At 40.7% G+C, this 22,285-nt stretch overlaps 1 protein-coding gene across 2 annotated transcripts in view; it reads right to left on the bottom strand.

Annotated features, from left to right (window-relative positions):
- PTGR2 (prostaglandin reductase 2) overlaps positions 1 to 22,285 on the bottom strand; it is a 35,282-nt gene that overhangs the window by 5,083 nt on the left and 7,914 nt on the right. For both annotated transcript variants that reach the window (XM_060761080.2, XM_060761093.2), the window contains exons 3-8: positions 20,798 to 20,916; positions 18,886 to 19,077; positions 17,316 to 17,486; positions 14,879 to 15,088; positions 1,410 to 1,531; positions 210 to 297 (exon numbers count right to left, since the gene is read on the bottom strand). In XM_060761080.2, coding sequence (XP_060617063.2) covers positions 210 to 297; positions 1,410 to 1,531; positions 14,879 to 15,088; positions 17,316 to 17,486; positions 18,886 to 19,077; positions 20,798 to 20,916 — 902 coding nt within the window. The remainder of the gene's footprint in view (positions 1 to 209; positions 298 to 1,409; positions 1,532 to 14,878; positions 15,089 to 17,315; positions 17,487 to 18,885; positions 19,078 to 20,797; positions 20,917 to 22,285) is intronic.

Genomic DNA, 22,285 nt, shown 5'->3' with positions numbered 1-22,285 from the left:
TGTATTGGGTATTTGTGCCAAATTTGGTCCAGTGAATGAAAATAAATCCTGCATATCAGATATTTACATTACAATTCATAACAGTAGCAAAATTGCAGTTATGGAATTGCAACAAAAATAATTTTATGGTTGGGAGTCACCACAACATGAGCAACTGTGTTAAGGGGTCGCGGCATTAGGAAGGTTGAGAAATATGGTCTAAGACATACCTTCAGTTTCCCTTCTTTGATCCATTGACATAGCTGCATAGTACTAGCTGCATACTTGTCCATATAGTTCAAAACTAAAAATCTCTCTCTGTAAATAGAATGCACATTACATCTTTTATGATCACGGCATTCACAAAAGTCCTCAATGCTATTTAGAGAAAATTAAAATAAAATAGCTACACCAATAAACATAAAACATCAAAAATGAATTTGTTTCAACATTAAAAACACTAAAAACAATTTAATGCTTTTTAAAAACTCCTAAAATATTTTTGACAAGACAGAAAGAAAATTGGGAATGGAGAGGAATCATAAAGGTGAATGGACAGCATTCCACAGTTCTGAAGTGAACATCCCAAGAGAAAGTGCTTTCACGTAGGTCCAACACATACATTTCTGTGTTATCATCTTTAAAAAGGGCTTTTACACCAGATCTTAATACCCATTTTGAACTAGGTTCACAGTAAGTCAAGTAGTCCCTTAAGCAAGCCCTGAGGTAGTTAGCTTTAACTTATAACCACTCTGAGTAAGATAAGAAAGCAAAAAGCAGCAAGCCCAGATCTTTTGTTAGTGTCCACATAATATGGTCTCAGTTCCAACTAGAAGCCTAACAAATGTATTTTGCATCAATGAATTTCTCAGATACTCTTCAAGTATAGCTTACATAGCTTGATAGTGATTTTCGAAAACTATTAAATTGTGTGCTTAATGGAAATATCCTGAAAGTTTATTTTATATTCACTATTGTTTTCAAAGTGGTATTGTGGTATAGTTACAAATTGTGGATAGTACTTTGATTTTGTAGTTGAATGCATTCAAACTTTAAACAACCTCAGGTATGCCTGTTCAGGTGAAATCTTCAGAACGGGGCAGAGACAGCAAAACAAAACACCCCTGGAGTGTTAACTCTTCCTTACCACTGTGCTATCCAAAACTTGTGTGTGTGTGTGGCTGGAGTTACACTTACAAAATGTACTTGTTCTGACTTACATACAAATTCAACTTAATAATAAACCTACAGAGCCTATCTTGTTCATAACTTGGTGACTGCCCGTATTGTAAATATTTAGACCTTGTTCCATAAAGATGCTGCATCATGAAGTTTTAGAAAGTATTTTCTTTGAACAACAACAATAAAATCAATGCTAACATATCCCATCAGATGTAATATTTGTATTCAATTCCATTAATGAGAAATACCTTGTGATATTCTTTGCTTTCCTTATCTCTTCTATTGCTGGAGGCAAAGGAGGGGGATAAGGCACATTCTTATTATATTGGGAGATCTGGCCACATAAAATGATATGGCTATTAGGATTCATCTGTAGGAAACAAAATTGAGTGAGATATGTTACTTTTTTGCCTCTCTACAAGCATGAAAGTTCAAACGTAACTTGAAGCTGCAACCCAATATATATGAGTGTGGGTAAAAAGGTTTTGCCTCCTGTGTTATAAAAACCATGGGTTGCAAAACAAAATCCTGGATTTTTCCAAAATGGTTTTGATTCCTGGATTAAACACTGGCGCAGATACATACAAATTGAAGGTGACTATGTTGAATGGTGGTTTTGCGTAGAGGGCAGTTCAGGCAATGATCTGTCGCAACTTCTGTTGTTACATGTTCATTCGTAATGTTTTTATGACATAGGAGGCAAAACCTTTTGACCCACCCTTGTACATACTCATAGTTATACACACACTGAACTGCACAGAGCTTACTTCTGAGGAGACATGCTTAATTTACTTTGAAAAGCACCGATCATTCCTAGAAATGGGTTATCAGTGTAATTTTCTTAAAAACCGTAGAGAACAAGGACATGACTTGGGAAATGAACATGAGATAGGATGATTGAAGACCATACATATTTCATGTATGAAGTTTTTAGTGCACTCCATATTCTCAGGAAATTCTTTCTGCAGGGTCTTTTATTCCAAGAAACACAGTTAAACTCTCACTTTTTGGACTATCACTGGGGGGGGAAACACTTCCAGACTATAAGGCATGTAACCTTTAAAATGTTTTAAAGTCGGCATGGGCAAACTTGAGCCCTTTGGGTGTTTTGGACTTCAACTCCCACCATTCCTAACAGCCTCAGGTCCCTTCCATTTCCCCCTCAGCCGCTTAAGCATATGCCTGCTTTAAAGGGAACTTTTCTGAGCACAACTGGGGCAGAGAATTCTGGTAGGCTTCTCTATGACCCAACATGATGTCCTTGCAGTTAAGCTCTACAGGTAAACACCAGAAATACAATCATCCCTCCCTCCCTCCCTCCCTCCCTTTTAACCAGTTTTTTGGGAATTCTACCATTTCTTATTTAAGTATGCAAATTCACAGTGTTTCAATCCTTTCAAGCTAACTTGAAAAGAAGATGGGGAGGAGATCTGATTTGTGGCATTTTTTTCTGAATTTCAACACAACAGCTGATGGTTCTAACGAGGCAGCTATTGTGTTGAAATTCATGGATGGAGCTGTTGCAACAATGGAGTCGTGTGCTCCTGTAACCAGTGAGCAATACAGCTGTAGTGATGTGTTGTGCAGCTTCAAAATTTCCTCCCACCTTTGAGCTCATCGACAACTGACTGTCCTTTCAGCTTGGGTTCAGTTGCATCATTAGCTTCCGTGCTATTCATTGTTGCCTCTGCTCTAGTAGCTCACAGAGTACCTTCCAACCTGGAAGTCTCATCTTCTGGCACTATTTCTTATTTCATTTTGAATTCCCTTGTCATAGTATTTTTGTGATAAAAGAAAGTCTATGCAGTACGAAAAATGTGGGCTGTGGAGTCACAGTCATTGATCTCTAAAGATCCCTCACCAGTGTTGCCCTTCACTACTACTGCAACGTAGTAGCTGTTTGGCACAGGTACTCTGGATCCTCAACAGAAGCCTGTCTGACACAGGGGACATCACTAGTAGCACTGCTAACCACAGCATTGCAGATTTCCTCACAGAAGCACGTGTATCCACTACAACAGGTAGATTACAGCCTGTGTTGGATGAGGTCACACTCCCTCTGAAGACACAAGTCCGTAGTCTGGGGGTGGTCCTGGACTAATCGCTGACCCAGGTGTCGGCAGTGGCCAGGAGCGCCTTCACACAGTTAAAACTTGTGAGCCAGCTGTGCCCATACCATGAGACACCAGACTTTGCTGTGGTAGTCCACGCCTCAGCCACATCCCGTTTGGACTAGTGCAATGCTCTCTATGTGGGGATGCCTTTGAAGATAGTTCGGAAGCTATAATTAGTCCAAAGGTCAGCAGCCAGGTTACTAACTGGGACCCCATACATGGAGAGAACCACTCCAATGTTATGGCAGCTCCACTGGTTGCCAGTCTGCTTCCGGGCTAAATATAAAAGTGCTGGTTGTTACCTATAAAGCCCTAAATGGTTTGGATCCAGACTATTTGTCTGATCTCTTCTCTCTGCACTGCAATCAGTGGAGGAGGCCCTGCTCTCTGTCCCACCCCCATCTCAAATGCAGCTGGTGGGAATGAGTGAATGAGTGATCACCTCCCATCTCTGGAACTCCCTCCCTTAAGAAATAAAAATGGCCCCCGCCCTCCTCTCCTTTAAAAACTCTTGAAAATGCACTTACGCACTTTTAGTGTATGGAGAGGAGGAGGACTAGGACACTTTAAATTAATTCCATCAGATCGCTGGCTAACTTACTTCTACCTCATGGCAGCTATGATACTTTTTAGTGAAAACCTGTGATAGCCATTTCCAATGTATTTTAACTGTCTTACAGGGTATATACCTTAATGTTAATTCATGTTATTAGTATTATGTCCTACTGGATTATTTTTATTGTGTTTTCATTTTGATGCTTAATTCTTTTGTTATAAGTTTACTGTTATTATTATGCATTCCTTTGGATTTTTTTATGTGTTTGTATTTATTTTGAGCATTAAATGTTTGCCTTTTTTCTGTGTGTAAGCTGCCCTGAGTCCCTTCGAGGAGAAAGGGCAGTCTAGAAATAAATAATTATTACTATTATTGCATAAAAACAAAGTAGTACAGCAAACAAGATATATATGATGGATTTCATATCACAAAATCACAAGTTGAACACTTGTCAAGCATTTAGAACTGTGTGATATTATTATTATTATTATTATTATTATTATTGTGTTATAGTAAGAAAACCCATATGTACATTCTCCTTAGTTCCATTGTACCACATCAGCATTAGCACTGAGTAATTTTTCCGTTCATAATCCTCTTATTAGTTGGCATCCTTTGTATGCCTAGACTAATTAATTACTAGTTTGCATGTTGCTCTACAGGTGTTAAGACACAACATCTTTCCCCACACCTGCTCTCTTCCTGCATCATTGCAACCTGCAGCCATTTATGTCTTCTTCTTTTTTCCATAAGACCATGTGTTTGATTATAACCAAGTATTTTGTTAGTAAAGCTAATTTTATATTCTTTTTAAAAATAAGACTCCATTTATTTCTTCTCTCTGCCAGATCTTGGGGGGAAGGGGGGTGAGACTGGTTGTTGTTCAGCTTCTGCTTTGCCAACTTGATTATTCTCCCTCCGAAAGTTAATACTCTTTCTGATATTTTTCAAAAACCTGTTCCACAATAATGGAAACTACATAACTCTCTATTAACCAGTGTATGAAACTGCAGTTACAACACTGCTTGCAATTGTTAACTAAAGAGTTATGCTTACATGGAAGCAATCTGATGTACAAAGGAATATGCCTACCTTGTCTAATAGGCTTCCAAGAACACAGTCTGAAAAGCCTTATAACAGAATGCTAAATAGTTAACCATGCCAATTAAGAGAACAGTCAAGGGGAACACTGTGTGTTTATCATGTGTTACAAAACAGATCTGTAGAACATTCAGTTCATCTGTCCCACATTCTGTTACAACAAACAGAAATACATACTTTCCATTTATTCGACAAAATAAAATACAAGTCCCCCAACACACCCTTGCCTTTTTTTTGTCACTAGGTCAAACAACAGCTCGAGAATGAAAACCTGCTTCTTTCTAATTAGATAAAAGTATATTTCAAGAACACATTAAGTTGTTTCAGTGCACTTCTGCAGGCAGCCTCCTTTATAACAGGGAAAATTACACTAAAATTAGAAAACAGATTAGACAGGTCGATTTCATTATAATGAAATTGGTGTTTTACTAGCTATCTCTTGTGATAGTCACCACTAAAAGAGTAAAGCTAGACAGTTTTGGAATGTTTTTATGCAACTTGTCCTGCACTCAGAAACAGCTCACATATGAAAAAAAAATCACAACATCACTCCTCAAAAAATCTAGCATATGACAGAATCTAATTTTAAGCAGTCAGAGCTCCAGATTGACACCTTCATCTTATGTATTCACTCAAACGTTGATCTTATATTTCATTCTCAAAGTGCACTGAAGACTAAGCTATCAACCATTATAAGAATTCCAGACAAAATTTGGAAGGTCAGCAAGACTAAAAAAACCTCCCTGAACAAGGCAGACTTAACAAGATGGATCATCATCATAGGTTATCATTTATGGCCAGGTATGATAACACAGTGGCGCAGTAGGTTAAAGCGCTGAGTTGCTGAATTTGCTGACTGGAAGGTTGGCGGTTCGAATCTGGAGAGGGGTGCGATTGCCCGTTGCTAGCCCCAGCTTCTGCCAACCTAGCAGTTTGAAAACATGCAAATGTACGTAAATCAATAGGTATCGCTTTAGGGGGAAGGTAACAGTGCGCCATGCAGTCATGCCAGCCACATGACCTTGGAGGTGACTATGGACAATGTCGGCTCTTCAGCATAGAAATGGAGATGAGCATCACCCCCCAGAGTCACACATGACTAGACTTAATGTCAAGGAGAAACCTTTAACTTTACCTTATAATTGTCTTTCTGGGTGGAGGGTCTGTAATTGACTCTAGGGACCTATTCTGGATCTGCACAGTCTTTCCTGTCAAAGGCAAGATGGTTGGGCAGCCATCTGAGGCTCCAACTTGTTGCAAACTTCCTCTTTACTCCATAATTTTATTTATTTATTTATTTAAAACATTTATATTCCGCCCTTCTCACCCCGAAGAGGACTCAGGGCGGAGCACAGCATATATATGGCAAACATTCAATGCCAGGACAATAATTCATTATATGCATACATAAACATTAAAAACATTTATCTCAGCATTAAAATACACTGTTTAAAACCGTCTCAATCATCCGCAGGAAATCTAATTGGCCTGGTAAGGTTTCTTGCTACCATCAAGCTTATCATAGACTGGAATCATACGTGGCACTAGGTCCTTGGTAAAAATGCAAATAGCTAGAGAGGGACATATGTCAATAAGAGATTCCACAACCCCAAATCTTCACTCAGCCATGGATATCTAGAGGGTGACCCTGAGCAAGTCACTCTCTCTCTCAGCCTCAAAGGAAGAAAAATTCCCTGTGAATAAATCATGTCAAGACAACCCCATGATAGGTTTGCCTTAGGATTGGCATAGATATGAAATGACTTTGTTCTCGTGTGCCCTCACGTTGTTTGAGCCCTGTTCTCCAAAGATGTAGTCCGCCCAACACTCAAACTGCAGCATTATGCTGGCTCTTCTGAAGGTAATGTGCTTATTTCCTCCAACATCATTTGATGCCATTTTGTGGCACTTTCCTAGAAGCAGTAGGGAGCATGCTGTTTTCATTACAACACGCTTTGTCCTCTTCTCCCCTGCCTTTCCCTTTGGTGTTTTCCACCCGGTGGCAGCAGAAGGCAGAACGAAGCAAGAAGAGCAGGAGGAAGGGAGAGGGCAGGAAAGGAAGCCTGCAGTGCTGTTGGCACCGCAACCTCATGGTAGTGAAAGACCAAATACCTTTACAAACCTTTGTTATTCTGCATATGGTTAGATTATGATAGTTCATCATTTTGGAAATGAACTGGTTTATATTTAAAAGAATAAGGACCTAATCTGCCTTCATTCAAGTGCTGATGTTTATGTGACTCTTCCTGCTAATCCAGACATCAAAGGAGAATACAAAGAGTCAGAAGAGCCATCAATATTCACTCCTGGCTTGAATAATGAAGTACACACTGATCTGAAACAGCTGTAACCATTGAGAGCAGTAAGAAAAATTTAAAAACCTTGTTGTGTAGTACAACTGTTGTGTAGTACAACAGTGAAAACCACAGCTTCAGTGACAACCTCTGCATCAGGTTGCTGTGAGTTTTCCGGGCCGTATGGCCATTTTCCAGAAGCATTATCTCTTGATGATTTGCCCACATCTATGGCAGGTATCCTCAGAGGTTGAGAGGGTCTGTTGAAAACTAGGCAAGTGAGGTTTATACATCTGTGGAATGTCCAAAATGGGAGGAAAAACTCTTGCTTGCTTGAGGCAAGTGCGAATGATGCAATTGGCCACCTTGATTAGCATTTAATGGTACTGCAGTTTCAAAGCTTGGCTGATTGCTGCCTGGAGAAATCCTTTGTTGGGAGGTGTTAGCTGCCCTTGATTGATTCTTGTCTGGAATTACAATTTTCTGAGTGTTGTTCTTTCTTTCCTAATTTTAGAGGGGTTTTTTTAAATACTGGTAGCCAGATTTTGTTCATTTTCATTGTTTCCTTCTTTCTGTTGAAATTCTCATGCTTTTGGATTTCAATGGCTTATCTGTGTAGTCTGACATGGTAGTTGTTAAAAGTGGTTCATCATTTCTGTGTTCTCAAATAATATGTTGTATCCAGATTAGTTCATTAGGTGATCTGTTATGGCTGACTTCTCTGGCCATTAAATTCTAATCAAGGTAGCCAACTGTAATATTCACACTTACCTCAGGCACACAAGAGTTCTTTCTCCCACCTTGGACATTTCATAGATATATAAACTCAATTTGTCCAGTTTCCAACAGACCTTACAACCTCTGAGGATGTCTGCCATAGATGTGGGTGAAACATCAGGAGAGAATGCGTCTGTTAAAAGGCAATATAATCTGGAAAACTCACAGCAATCTGGCCATGAAAGCCTTCGACAACATAACTTCAGCATCTATGTTGAAGCAACATTGTAAGCAGCATTCAGAGAGGAGGTCTTGCTAAGCTGTTACCTTGCACATCACAGTGTGTTTGGTGCACCAAATGTGTTGAGACTGTGAGCCTTTCTTTCAAACAATATTTTAGAGTTTCTTTCTTTAAGCCTTTCAGAATGCTAGAAATAATTGGAGGAGGAGGAGAAAGAAAATGAAAAGTATGAGGAGATGAACATGGAGAGAGAGATTTCCCTTCACCCCAAGTAAAACAATGAGTAGCGTTAAAGAGCTGGATATCAGGGCAACTAACCACTGAATGTTTCCATTTTTAAAAATAATTTTGAGAATTCATCTTTGTTGAGTATACTTGATAGATTTAGCAATCTGCTCTGAAAAGGATTTAAACTTACAGACTGGATTTTTGGTTTCCTGCATTTCTCCTAACTATGTAGCCATCTGTTCTTAATTTCATTTATTCCTTTTCAGATATATGGATACCCGGATGCAAACAACAAAACGACTGAGCGCAAAAATCCAAGGAAGGTTTTTAATATAATAATGTGAGTATATTTAAACACTGTTTCAAAATTAAGCATGATAAAGCGTCACCTTTTCATATTTATTTATCGTGTTAGAAGTGAATTAAGGGTACAGTTGTAATGTGTTTAAAATACAAACAAGGTTAAAAACTTGGCTTAATGTCCTTTGACTAGAAGCGGGCCACTTGGAGTGCCTCTGGTGTTACTATAAGGAGGCCCTCCATTGTGCATCTGGCAGGGCTCAAACTGCATTGTAATAGGTGGTCTGTGGTTTCTCTTCTCCCCACTTACATGTTGTGGACTCCACTTTGGAGCCCCATTTCTTAAGGTTGGCTCTGCATCTTGTTGTGCCAGAGCGCAGACTGTTCAGCGCCTTCCAAGTCGCCCAGTCTTCTGTGTGCCCAGAAGGGAGTCTCTCATTTGGTATCAGCCATGGCTTGAGGTCCCGGGTTTTAGCCTGCCACTTTTGGACTCTTGCTTGCTGAGATGTTCCTGTGAGTATCTCTGTAGATCTTAGAAAGCTATTTCTTGATTTAAGGCAATAGTGTGCTGGCTGATATCCGAACAGAGGATGGGCCAGAGATGCCATTGCCTTGATCCTTTCATTACAGACTACTACTTCCCGATGGATGTCAGGTGGTGCAATACCGGCTAAACAGTATAATTTCTCCAGTGGTGTGGGGCACAGACATCCTGTGATAATGTGGCATGTCTCATTAAGAGCCACATCTACTGTTTTAACATGGTGAGATGTGTTCCACACTGGGCAGGCAAATTCAGCAGCAGAGTAACAAAGTGCAAGGTCAACTGTCTTCATTGTGTTTGGTTGTGTTCCCTGGGTAGTGCCAGTCAGCTTCCGTATGATATTATTTCGAGCACCCACTTTTTGCAGTGCTTCTCGTAAGTCAGAGCATGGTCCAGGGTAACTCCCAAGTATTTTGGTGTGTTGCAATGCTCCAGAGGGATTCCTTCCCAGGTAATCCTCAGAGCTCAAGATGCTTGTCTGTTCTTTTCATAGAAATATAATTACCAAAAGTGTTTTATAAGATTGTTTTTGATCAGTAAAGAGTGAATTAAAATTTCTCTATCTCAGTAAGACTATTGTTTTGAATTCTAATAGAACAGAACATCCCCAAAGAAAAAAGAAAAGCTATATATTGATGACAGATACAACCACTTAGAGAATAATACAGACTTGCTGCATAAATGAGCAGTTTGGTTAAAGGTCTTTAAGAACTGCTCTGAAAAACAAATGTGTAAGGAATGTTTTTCAAATTATTGTCGAAGGGTTTCATGGCCGGAATCACTGGGTTGTTGTAGGTTTTTTTCAGTCTATATGGCCATGTTCTAGAGGCATTCTCTCCTGATGTTTCGCCTGCATCTATGGCAAGCATCCTCAGAAGTACTGAGGTTTTTCAAATTGTTAGGAAGGACCCATTTGAGTGGTGTATCAGGGTGGTATGCTGGGATATTATGTAAAACATTTGAGGAAGGGGATACAGACCCTGAAACTGTTTTTCTTCCCTCCAGAAACACAGTCAAGTTGAGTACCTTGTAGCAGATGATCCTCACTCACCATAGTGAATCTGTGTCTGGCAAAATGATAATTGTAGATTAATGGCTACCTACGTTAATGAATAAAAACATAACATGAGCCCCATTGCATCAGTTCAAAGACCTGTTTAAGCCTAGTTAGTCTGTTCCAAAATCAACCAAACAGCTGCCTTTGGGAGAGCCACAGCAGGATAGAAATACAGCAGAAATCTTCTGCATGGGTTTCCTAGCAACTGGAACTAGGAGAGATATTTCCTTTGATGTTAGAGCATTGTATAGCATCGTGACAGTAGCCAGTGATAGATATCGTCCATGAACTAGTCCAGATTGAAGGTGGACAGCCATCACCATATCTTGTATAAACAAAATTCATTAACCATGCAATGTATGAAAAAGTACCCCCTATGTGATTTTCAAAGTAGTTAGAAATTGACTTAGAATCATAGAGTTGGAAGAGACCTTGTGGTCCATCCAGTCCAACCCCTTGCCAAGAAGCAGGAAAATTGCATTCAAAGCACCCCCAACAGATACCCATCCAGCCCTTGCTTAAAAGCCTCCAAAGAAGGAGCCTCCATCACACTCTGGGTCAGAGAGTTCCATTGCTGAACAGCTCTCACGTTTAGGAAGTTCTTCCTAATGTTCAGGTGGAATCTCCTTTCCTGTCGTTTGACGCCATTGTTCCACGTCGTAGTCTACAGGGCAGCCGCAGAAAACAAGCCTGCTCCCTCCTCCCTATGACTTCCTGCCATGTATTTATACATGGTCATCATGTCTCCTCTCAGCCTTCTCTTCTGCAGGCTAAACATGCCCAGCTCTTTAAGCCACTCCTCATAGGGATTGTTCTCCAGACCCTTGATCATTTTAGTTGCCCTTCTCTGGACATATTCCAGCTTGTCAACATCTCCCTTCAATTGCGGTAACCAGAAGTGGACACAGTGTGATTCTAGGTGTGGTCTAACCAAGTCAGAATAGAGGGGTTGCATGACTTCCCTGGATCTAGACACTAGACTCCTATTTATGCAGGCCAAAATCCAATTGGCTTTTTTAGCTGCCTCATCACATTGTTGGCTCATGTTTAGCTTGTTCTCCATGGCTTTATCAGATACAGAGCTTCCAACACTAATGTGGGCATCATTCTTCCATTCCACAGTCACAGATGGCTTCAGCATGTCATTACATTCAGTCATCTTCAAGGTAATTTCCCATGCTTCAGCTCATGAATGCTGACACGTACAGGTGATTGTCAATAAAAATGTTGCATATTCACCTCTGCAAGGAAATCTGCATAATCATGCCAGCAGAGGCAGCTGGGAGTGTCCATATAAACAGGGCTGTGAATATACTTCAGGTTTTATTCTTAACTTTGAAGAAAATGTCCTAGATCAGGAGTTGGGCTCCTATGTGTTTTGGACTGCAACTCCCACAATTCCTAACAGCCTCAGGCCCTTTCCTTTTCCCCCTCAGCCACTTAAGCAGCTGAGGTGGTAAAGGAAGGGGCCTGAGGCTGTTAGGAATTGTGGGAGTTGAAGTCCAAAACACCTGGGGGCTGAAGTTTGCCCTAGATGCTGAGCCACCCCCCCCCCCAATCCAGAATTTTGGATAGCTCCTTTAACATCTGGATTAAAGATTGGAGCAGATTCACTGTTCCACTGAAATGGAGCTACTAGTTGCTACAAGAGATTGGGTAAGGAAGTCTGGAAGGTAAGACTGTTGAGAAAAGAGGCCCAGATCTGCAAAATTTATGGTCAGAAAATTTGTGATCAGGTCACAGAACATTTGCTTGGACAGTAAGATTTCACAGGAGTGATGCAAGACTAGCTTCTATTTTTCTGCAGTTTAAAAAGTTGAAGTGAAACTGAAGCTCTTCACTAGATCAATTTTTGCTTTTGATAAACACATAGTTTCCATAGTGGCTTATCACTGGTATGTGTTGTAGCTCAGCAGCCAAGGGCTGACGGGTTCACTGGTGGCTTATAGTCCGATAGGATTGTGGGCTTTCCTGGGATTCATTCTGATATAGGCCAAGAAAGTGAAACCGTTTCAGATAGGGATGCAGGCACAGATGCAGGGTCTGAGAATTGCCTCTGATCCTTAAGGCCAGTCACAGGAGTTGGATGGAGTCATCCTTTCTAGATATGGAGTCTAGCAAAGATGAATTGAAGAGAAACTCTCATGGGAAAGCACCTGTGGATACTGACCTAAGCAAGGAAGTACGCTTGCAGATTAGAGCAGATATCCAGTTCCATAGGCCAACACTGCTTCGTGGGGAGCAGAAATATCAGGGCAGATGTAATGCTTTCATGTCTGTCTATTAGGAGCTAATGGGCTCTCTGTCTTCAGTTCAGGCAACATGGCTTTCAAGTACAGCTAGGCCTGGGTTCTATGGTTCTTGTTTCAAATCGTGGTTTTGGATTCAATTTTTCTCTTGGGAGTTTTCCATTTTCTTGTTTTGTACTCTTGTTCAAGTTTTGTTTATGGACTTAAGCTACCTTTGCATTTTGGGAATTTTCTGGACTGTATTGCTTTTGGATTTATAAGAGATAATTGATTGCTGACTTTTTGTATTCTACACCTTATTTCCTCATCACTGTTTTTTTTAACCATATATTTTTTTGTGTGTTTTGAAATAAACTGTTTGCTTCTACTCTGGACTCTGGTGTGATGCTATGATCATAGGTGGCTTCAGGCCTGGGATATGACAGTATGATTCAAAGAACCCGAAGAGATAATCAGAAATAGTCATGCAACTGACCTCATCTCTACAGGAAGAGTTTTTTATCCCACATATGTTCCCAAGGAAAGATCCTACACAAGTACATTGTCTTAACAAGGATACTGAGAAGAGTGGAACATGAAACTACACATCTGCAAGAAATTTCTTGGAGTCTTAAGAAATGGGTGCTTTGTAGCCTGCTGGAAAAAACTGCATGTCTGATTTGCACTCTCAGTGCAGGAGTGCCATTTTCCATTTCTGGCAGGTGCTCTTTGATTACTTCCACCCAAACTGTCCCTTTTTCTCCTGTAACCTATGGTTTTTCCAGAGCTCAGGAAAAAATACGTTTTCAGACATCAACTCCCAGCATGTCCCTGCCAATCATCGTCACTGGTGTGAGGATCTTTTACAAACAAGGAAAATTCGGTTTGTAAACTGACTGACTGGAGAGGAAAAATCAGAATATTTTCAAATTTCCCCTTTACTTCCTTCTGCTTCTCTTAATTCCTCAACACAATGCACAGCTGTTTTTTCTTTCACTTCTTCTTTTCATATGTTTCCTTTGCTTTGTCTTCTTAGGTTGACTAAAATAATAGAATACCATCAGCCAAACCAGGCTAGGTTGTGAAGGGGAATTATTTCATGGGAGGAAGAAAAAACTGGAGCAAACTCCCTTAGAAGAAAGAAACTCTCTGTTCAACCCAGCGGTTCGCCAGCTTTAGTCCTGCCAACGTTTCGGAGTTTAACTCCCAGAACTCCTGATATTGGCCAATCTGGCTGGGGCTTCTGGATTTGGTCTTAAAACTTGGAAGAAAAAAGTTTTGGAATTACTATTTCATTGTGTTGTCGAAAGCTTTCATGGCTGGAATCACTGGGTTGCTGTGAGTTTTCTGGGCTGTACTGCCATGTTCCAGAAGCATTCTCTCCTGACATTTCACCCACATCTATGGCAGGCATCCTTACAGGTTGTGAAGTCTGTTGGAAACGAGGCAAGTGAGGTTATTAAGGTGGCCAATTCCAACATTCGCACTTGCCTCAAACAGACAAGAGTTCTTTCTCTCACCCTGGACATTCCACAGATAGGAAATAAACCCCACTTGCCTAGTTTCCAACAGACCTCACAACCTCCGAAAATGCCTGCCATAGATGTGGACAAAATGTCAGAAGAGACTACTTCTGGAACATGGCCATACAACCCTGAAAACTAATAGCAATCTACTATTTCATCAATTTTCCAGACTGAGTTTGAAATGAGGTGGTTGTTGAATGGCCTCAGTCGCAAAGGGGGCAATAGTCAGTTGTCGGAGTGAGGGTAGTGGTGATATGGTACACAGACTAATGGTAACAATGCCAATTTCATTATTAGCTCCTCTCCTTAATCATATGCAATACACAAGCTGCCATTTACAGATTGGAAGGAGAAAGTCACTCAACAGTCACTCAACATTCTTGCTGGCTTTTTGAACGGGTAGCTATTAAACCCAGGTGAATTGATAGTAATATTCCAGTAAGAAATGGATACTGATAAAAGCCCCCTGGTGGCACAGCAGGTTAAACCGCTGAGCTGCTGAACTTGCTGACCGAAAGGTTGGCAGTTCGAATCCAGGGAGCGGGATGAGCTCCCACTGTTAGGCCCAGCTACCTAGCAGTTTGAAAACATGCAAATGTGAGTAGATCAATAGGTACTGCTCTAACAAGAAGGTAACGGCGCTCTATGCAGTCATGGCGGCCACATGACTTTGGAGGTGTCTACGGACAACGCCGGCTTTTTGGCTTAGAAATGGAGATGAGCACCATCTCCCAGAGTTGAACACGACTACACTTAATGGCAAGGGGAAACCTTTACCTTTACTGATAAAGTAGATTATATGCATACTCACTTGACCGATAACTGCATCACTGATGTCTCCACCGACATTGTCAAAGTACACATCCACTCCAGCTGGACAAAGTTCATGCAGCCGTTGTGCCACATTCTCTTTCTTATAGTTGATAGCAGCAGTGAACTTCATTTCTGAGACCAAAATGCTGCATTTCTCATCTGTGCCACAAATACCAACCACTTTGGAACAGCCCTCCAGGAAACCTATCTTTGGAATAATACAGCCATTTTACTTTTAGCTGCATGCAATAACTTACAATACAATCTTTTTTTTAAAAAAAATTAAAATCCGAACTACCCTTACTATACATCTAAAGCTAAGGGTCCTTAATCTCAGGTGCCAAACTTAAAAAAGAAAGTGTTTATAGCAAGTGATATGTCATATGTTTCCACTAAAGTAAAAACAGGCAACTGTAGGGCTTCAGATGTTGGACTCCAATTATCACTACCTCTCATCATTGTCTAGGTTGGTGAGGGCTAATGGGAATTGCAGTTCAACAACATACGAAGCGCCATGTACTACCCAAATGATCTGGGGCCCATCTACACTGCCAAATAAAATCCGGAGTATCTGCTTTGATTTGGATTATATTCATCTACTAATATAATCCAGTTCAAACTGGATTATATTAGTCTAGACTGCCACATAATCCAGTTCAAAGCAGATAATCTGGATTTTAAATGGCAATGTAGATAGGGCCTAAGTTTGGATAAGGTTATTCCCCTTCTCCTCAGACCCCAAGTTGAAAGGAAACATGGTTTCTATTTTGGTCCCATGATTACTGGATATTTAGAATACCAGAAAGGTACAGAACGGAGTCCAGTACAACCAGGTAGTCCAAATAACTGCATTTCCAAGCCGTGGTGCAGAGCCAAGTCATGACTATGTCTCCCATCACCAAGATAAAAGGGAGAGGCAGGGATGCACAGAACAGACAAAGCTAGGGAAAAAGAATTAAGCATCACTTCAACTTTTGTTTCAGAGGAACAGCATGAGGTTAGGTGCAGGTTCAGTTGAGTGGCATAGTCCTGGTGACCATACCATTCAGATTAACCATTCACGATGCACTAGATCCATGTTATCTTGCTTATAACAATAATCTATTTTGATGAAATGTTTAAAAAGTTGAAGAGATAAGGCCAAACCTCAGGCATTTTACACTTCTCCGGTGCTAAGAAGGCCACTGTACACTATTCTGTCTTGCACCAAGCTGAAACCACACAGGAAGAGCTCCTCCCACAGCTGTTCCCCACCACTAATATCAAATCGGTTTGCCAAGAGTTGACAGTGACATGGGATAAAAATACTTCTGAAAAGCTCAGGAATTTCTCACATTATCTCAATGATACAGGAAGAAGTTGCAGAGTAGTGGTTCTATGTCTCTCGGGCAACATAGACTGAGATCCAGGGAGAACCAGCACCAGAAAGAGGAGTAAAAGGCCCTCAGCAGGCAGACTAGTCATTGTCTAGAGAAAAGGATGTTGGTTCCAAACAAGCTTTCCCCAGTGGTATTTTATTTATTTTTTATTTATTTATTTAAAACATTTATATTCTGCCGTTCTCACCCTGCAGGGGACTCAGGGCGGATTACAATGTACATATACATGGGAAACATTCAATGCCATAGACACACCACATATTGACAGACACACAGAGGCTATTTAACATTCCACCTTTTTCATGAGGGGATTCTGGCCACCAGGGGAGCTGTCACTTCACTGATGAAGTACTTCCTCATTCTTTGCATGCTTGCTGGAGAAGTTTATGGTGTCGTAAAAAGTTAAATTAGCCTCCCCGCATAAGCGCTACCTAAATTTCCTACTTGACAGATGCAACTGTCTTTCGAGTTACAAAGGTTGACAACAAGCTACACAAATTGTTCAAAAGCTCACTCCAACCCAGGCTGGCTTCAAACTCATGACTTTTGGTTCAGTAGTGATCTTAATGCAGCTGACTCCCAGCTAGCTGCGCCACAGTCCTGGTGCTATATATACAACAAACATTCAATGCCGGGACATTAAACCATAAATATATACAGACATTAAAATCACTTATTTTCACAGTTCTTGGAAGGCTGGCCCTTGAAACAAAAAACATTTTAGGGACACTGGGTTGCAACATCGCCTGCTCCATGACACAGGCAATTTTACAAGCCAGGCTTTCCAAAACATCTTTTTATTTCTGAGGATACACATGCCAGAAACTGCCATTGGACAAAACAAGTTGCTTGGAGCTGGCAATTTTCTCCTTCCAGCAATGACCATGATAAACCAACCTTCCTTCCCTCCGATTCAAGTAAATGTGTACTGTCTTAGCACACATTTATTAGAATTCTAGCTAAAAAGAATTCTAGCCAATTACAATTATACCTTCACCTCATTGTAAAATAATAAAATTCTTAAGACATAAAGACTGGCCTTAAAAGCCAGCTTACCTGCCCAGCGATTGAGCCACAAGCTCCAGCAGCCCCACTGACCACCATGGTCTGATTAGCACCAGGGGACACCTGTCCTGCCTCTCTTATCCCAAGCAGAGATGTCAGCCCAGTCAAGCCTGCTGCACCCAGAAAATAGGAAAGGTGTCCATCTACAAGCTGTGGATCAATCTGAACAGAGACGTGTTGTTCAAAAAGCCACCAAGGTACACTTTCACCCTGGAAACACTTTCGCCTATTTAGTTTTAGATTTCTTTGTGGTATGACTGAAAAACTAACCCATTTCCTCTAAACCGCTTCTATTTCCACCCTCCCTGTAGCACTTTGGGTCCTGCGTGGGAGAAAAGCAAGATATAAACAAACAAAAAAAATAGCCTTTTTTCATTCCCAGTGGTAAAGTTGTTTCAGTCTGAAAATTCTGCATGATGTATACTTTTTAGTTGATCAGTATTTATTGTCAGTAACAGGAATGACCTCAAACATTTGTCTGAGTGAAAGAGAGCAGAAAAGAGTAGAACTTCTTTCAAGTCAAGTGGCACAAACCCAGTAAATGTCGGGTATAGCAACCTTCTCAAGCCTCCTCTATTTAATGTTTTATCTGTTTATAAGGTGTCAGTTTATTTCCTGAAGTGTATGTCTTATATGGTTTGCAGTTTTCTTAGCTCTATGTACTTGAGGCAGTGGGAGGGGCTGCAGACCATGTGACTGGTTCAGTGACTGCTTAGAATGCAGTTTAAGGAATGACATTGGGGCCAGAAGTCTGTTTGAGTACAGAAGCCAGTGTTAGAAGTCAGTTGAAGCTTTAAATGCTTAGGGTAACTTTTTTCACAATTTGCACACACAGAGTAGTACACAGAATTACTCAACTGGAATCAGGTTTCGTTACGTTTTGTCTACAACCATCCCCAAGTTTACCACCCTTCCACTAATTGCTAGAAAAGTTCAGAGGCTTGTTCAGAGGAGTATAGCAGAAAAAGCATGCAAACACATTAAAACCATGGCGGGGGAATCAGTGCTAGAGTACATACTCTCCATATAAAAAGTCCCAGATTATCTTTGGAGTCTTCAGACAGAGGAAGGACAGATTCCTGTTTGAAACACTGGACAGTTACTGCAAACTAGGGTGGGAGGAATCTGTAGCCCTCCATTATTTTAAATTGCAGTTCCCATAACAGCTCGTGATTGTCTAGGTCTGAAAACAGCTGTAGGCTGAAAACATCTGGAGCAGTGGTTCTCAACCTGTGGGTCACCAGGTGTTTCGGCCTACAACCCATAAATTCTAGCCAGTTTACCAGCTGTTAGGATTTCTGGGAGTTGAAGGCAAAACATCTGGGGACCCACAAGTTGAGAACCACTGATCTGGAGGGTCAGATCTACTGACTCACAGTCCTTGGTAACAGACATACTAGCTGGGGATTCTAGAAATTATAGTCCAAAAAAATGTCCATGCCTGAAGTAAACAATATCAAGTTAGATGTACCACCAAACAGACTTCGTAGAAGACAACTTCCTATCTTACTACAAACAATATTATTCATCTCCAGTATAAAAACAGGACTTCCTTTCATACCTTTTCAAGCTGCTTTCCATCTAGAATGGCCTTCGTTTGCCAGGGCCAGTTGAAGGAAGTTACAAAGTCTCCCACAGCAAAATTCACGTCTTTACTTTCCTCCACAGACCCAATTCCTCCACCATCAGCAACTTCAGATAGCTTCCAGGACTGGAGGTACGCGGCACCAGATTCTTCGTTCATGCGACATCGCTGAAAGATCAAAATGTTAACATGAGGTAACCCAGACATGGGCAAACTTGGGCCCTCCAGGTGTTTTGGACTTCAGCTCCCACAATTCCTAGCAGCCTCAAGCCCTTTCCTTTCTCCCCTCAGTCGATTAAGTGACTGAAAGGAAAAAAGAAGGAGCCTGAGGCTGTTAGGAATGGTAGGAGTTGAGGTCCAAAACAGTTGGAGGGCCCAAGTTTGCCCATGCCTGAGATAACCCCTTAAAACACAACAATATCTGCTCAAAACAAAATATTTCATTTCATTTCCAGACATTTTTGTTACTCTCACAGTTCATTTCATTGCTTTGATTTTTCTGCATTAGCAATATAAAGGGTACATACTGTATGTACTTTCCAGGTTTCACATCATAGTACTCAAGAAAAACCTATACCAGTGGTCTGAAAACTATGCCCCTCAAAACATTGTTAAGCTACAACTCCCATCTGCCCCAGTCACCATGGCCAAAGAAAAATCAGGGATTATGGTATATAATACAACACTATATAGAGGGAACAGGGAACCTCTAGAATAAAAAGTTCGTCCCTTAATAAATCATTTGTAAACTTAACATTGCTTTTGCTGTTTTGATAAGCTATCCTTTGCTGAGGCACTATTAACAGAGCAGAACACAGAATTCAATTGTCAGTAAAGTACAGGTAAAGATTTCCCCTTGACATGAAGTCTAGTTGTGTCCAACTATGGGGGGTGGTGCTCATCTCCATTTCTAAGCCAAAGAGCTGGCATTATCCATAGACACCTCCAAGGCCATGTAGTTGGCATGACTGCAAGGAGCGCCAATACCTTCCCATTGGAGCAGTACCTATTTATCTACTCACATTTGCATGTTTTCAATCTGCTAGGTTGGCAGAAGCTGGGGCTTACAGTGAGAGCTCATCCCGTTCCCTGGAATCAAACCACCAACCTTTCAATCAGCAAGTTCAGCAGCTCAGTGGTTTCACCCGCTGGGCTGCCAGGGGCTCCGATAGGCAATTATCTGATAGGCAATATATAATTTTGTATTTTGTTTGTGCATTGTCTTTACAAAATTTGTCATTCTGGACAATCTTAGGCCTCTCTTAATGAAACAGAAGTTAAAATGTGGTACAAAAGGCAGAAATAACATGGACCATTTGACAGTTCCTTCCAAAATGCATTCACTTTTTTCCCACAGGCCTCCACTTTACCCATGATATCCATATTGGTAGCTAGACATATAGATCTTTTTTTTAATGGGAGGAGCTGGCAACAAAAGCTTTTGTCTCTGTTTTGCTATTCATGCAGGTTCAGTTAGGGACTTTGGACGTAGCTTCATTTTGCCAAGCTGCGGTACAATTGGCTGGAACTGAATCCCATTCGTTCCCAGTTAAAGTTTTATTGCATTGTTTATTGTAGATATGCTGCTATAAACTGACTAAAAGCCTGTGCTTCTCCAGCCTGCTTTGAAAATAGGAGTCAGAATGAAGAAACTGAAGAGAAAAACCTCCAAATACGTGCATAAATGTCATGCATATTCAGGGTAAGGAGTTCAGTTCTCAATTGGTGAACCAGAGACAGCGTTAACCAAAATACCTGCATGTAAATACTCTACAAAAGCCCTAAGTCAATATCCAACATGAATATATATTATTCAAATCATATTTTAAAACCATGGTTGCGAATTGCTCTCCAAAGATTTTATTACTAGTGTGTCAAAACCTCTTACCATATAAGGATCCACAGACAAATAAAGTGTACGAACTCTGACTTGGCCTTCAGCAATATTATCTGGGAGGGTGGCCTCCTCCATACGGAAGTTGTCTGCAACTGGCACTCCATTGATGCCTAGAGTTAGCGAGAGGACAGGTTGAGCTGCAACAGTTTCTCTCTTAACCCCAAATTGCAGTAGCCAAACAAGAACATTGAGCTCTGATGACTCACAACACACTAATACTCAAATGAACTCCTGCAAAAGTAAAAGGTTGCTTCACTATCACCATTGTGGAAGTGATATGTCCTGCAGCCTACTCCACCTAACTTCCAACCAGCCCCTCCTTGTGTTTCATTTCCTTGTCCTTCTCTTCGCCCCAGTATGTTCCTTTGTCTCACTACCATTCCTGCCTAGCCTGTTGTTTGCCTTAATCACATGCTGATTTTTTCCCCTTATTTAATCATCTACATGTGGAAATAATCTAAAATTCATTTCTGACAGATGGTCTTTCATCTATTTACAGTGAAATGGGACTGTGGGCCTACATTAAGGAGTATCTGTTAGACTAGGGGTCCATCTACAGTACAAAATTAATGCAGTTTGATACTACCTTAAGTACCATGGCTGAATGCTATGGAATCCCGGGATTCATAGATTCCATGAGGAAGAGAAGGCTAAAGAATTGTAAAAATACAGCTCCAGGCATTCCACAGCATTAGAGATCACAGTTACAAGTGGTATCAAAATGCATTAATTCTACAATGTAGATGCATCCGAGGATGTCTTTTATCCTTCTCACATAAAAAGGTGCCTTTCTGGTTGTAATCTTTATTTCTGAAGCCACTCCTAGATCCAGAAACAGCACATATCTCTGCCACTGCTAGCAATGTGGACAATAAGTCTGTACACCAAAAGATAACTTTCTCCCTGTATACTGTAGAGATAAAAAAAAAGATAGGGAGGGGACCTTATCACCACAATGTTTATTTCCAAGAATGCCTTTGGGTTATAAAGCACTAGAAGGTGGAACAAAGTGACTATAGTCACCCAGAGGGAATTTCTGAACTCAGAACAAGGCTCTGTAGTGTTCGTGCATCATTAATGATGGGTCTTGCTGTGTCCCAGTATGTGTCTTATCATATTAGTGCCAAGCCTGGCAAACCCAACTTCACATGTTTACATTACAAAACTATTATTACATGAAAATGAGTCTTTTAAAACCCTCAAGATATCTACATGTAATATAACTTAGAATCTCACTAGGGCCCCAACTACACTGCCATATACAGGTAGTGCCTATGTTATGAAAAAGATCAATACTGTAGGTTTGTTCTTAAGTTTAATCTGCATGAAAGTCAGAAAATGTACATTTTTCGGTGTAACTCCAGCCACATATAAACATTTCTTAGCTTTGGACAGCACAGGAGAGGGTTAACATGCCTATGCTGTTAGTTTTGCTGTCTGTTCTCCTGTTCTGAATATTCCACATCACTTTCTGTCCCC

Source organism: Anolis sagrei, chromosome 1, assembly GCF_037176765.1.
Source record: "Anolis sagrei isolate rAnoSag1 chromosome 1, rAnoSag1.mat, whole genome shotgun sequence".
Lineage (NCBI taxonomy): Eukaryota > Metazoa > Chordata > Lepidosauria > Squamata > Dactyloidae > Anolis > Anolis sagrei.
This window is presented reverse-complemented; position numbering and strand designations above follow the sequence as displayed.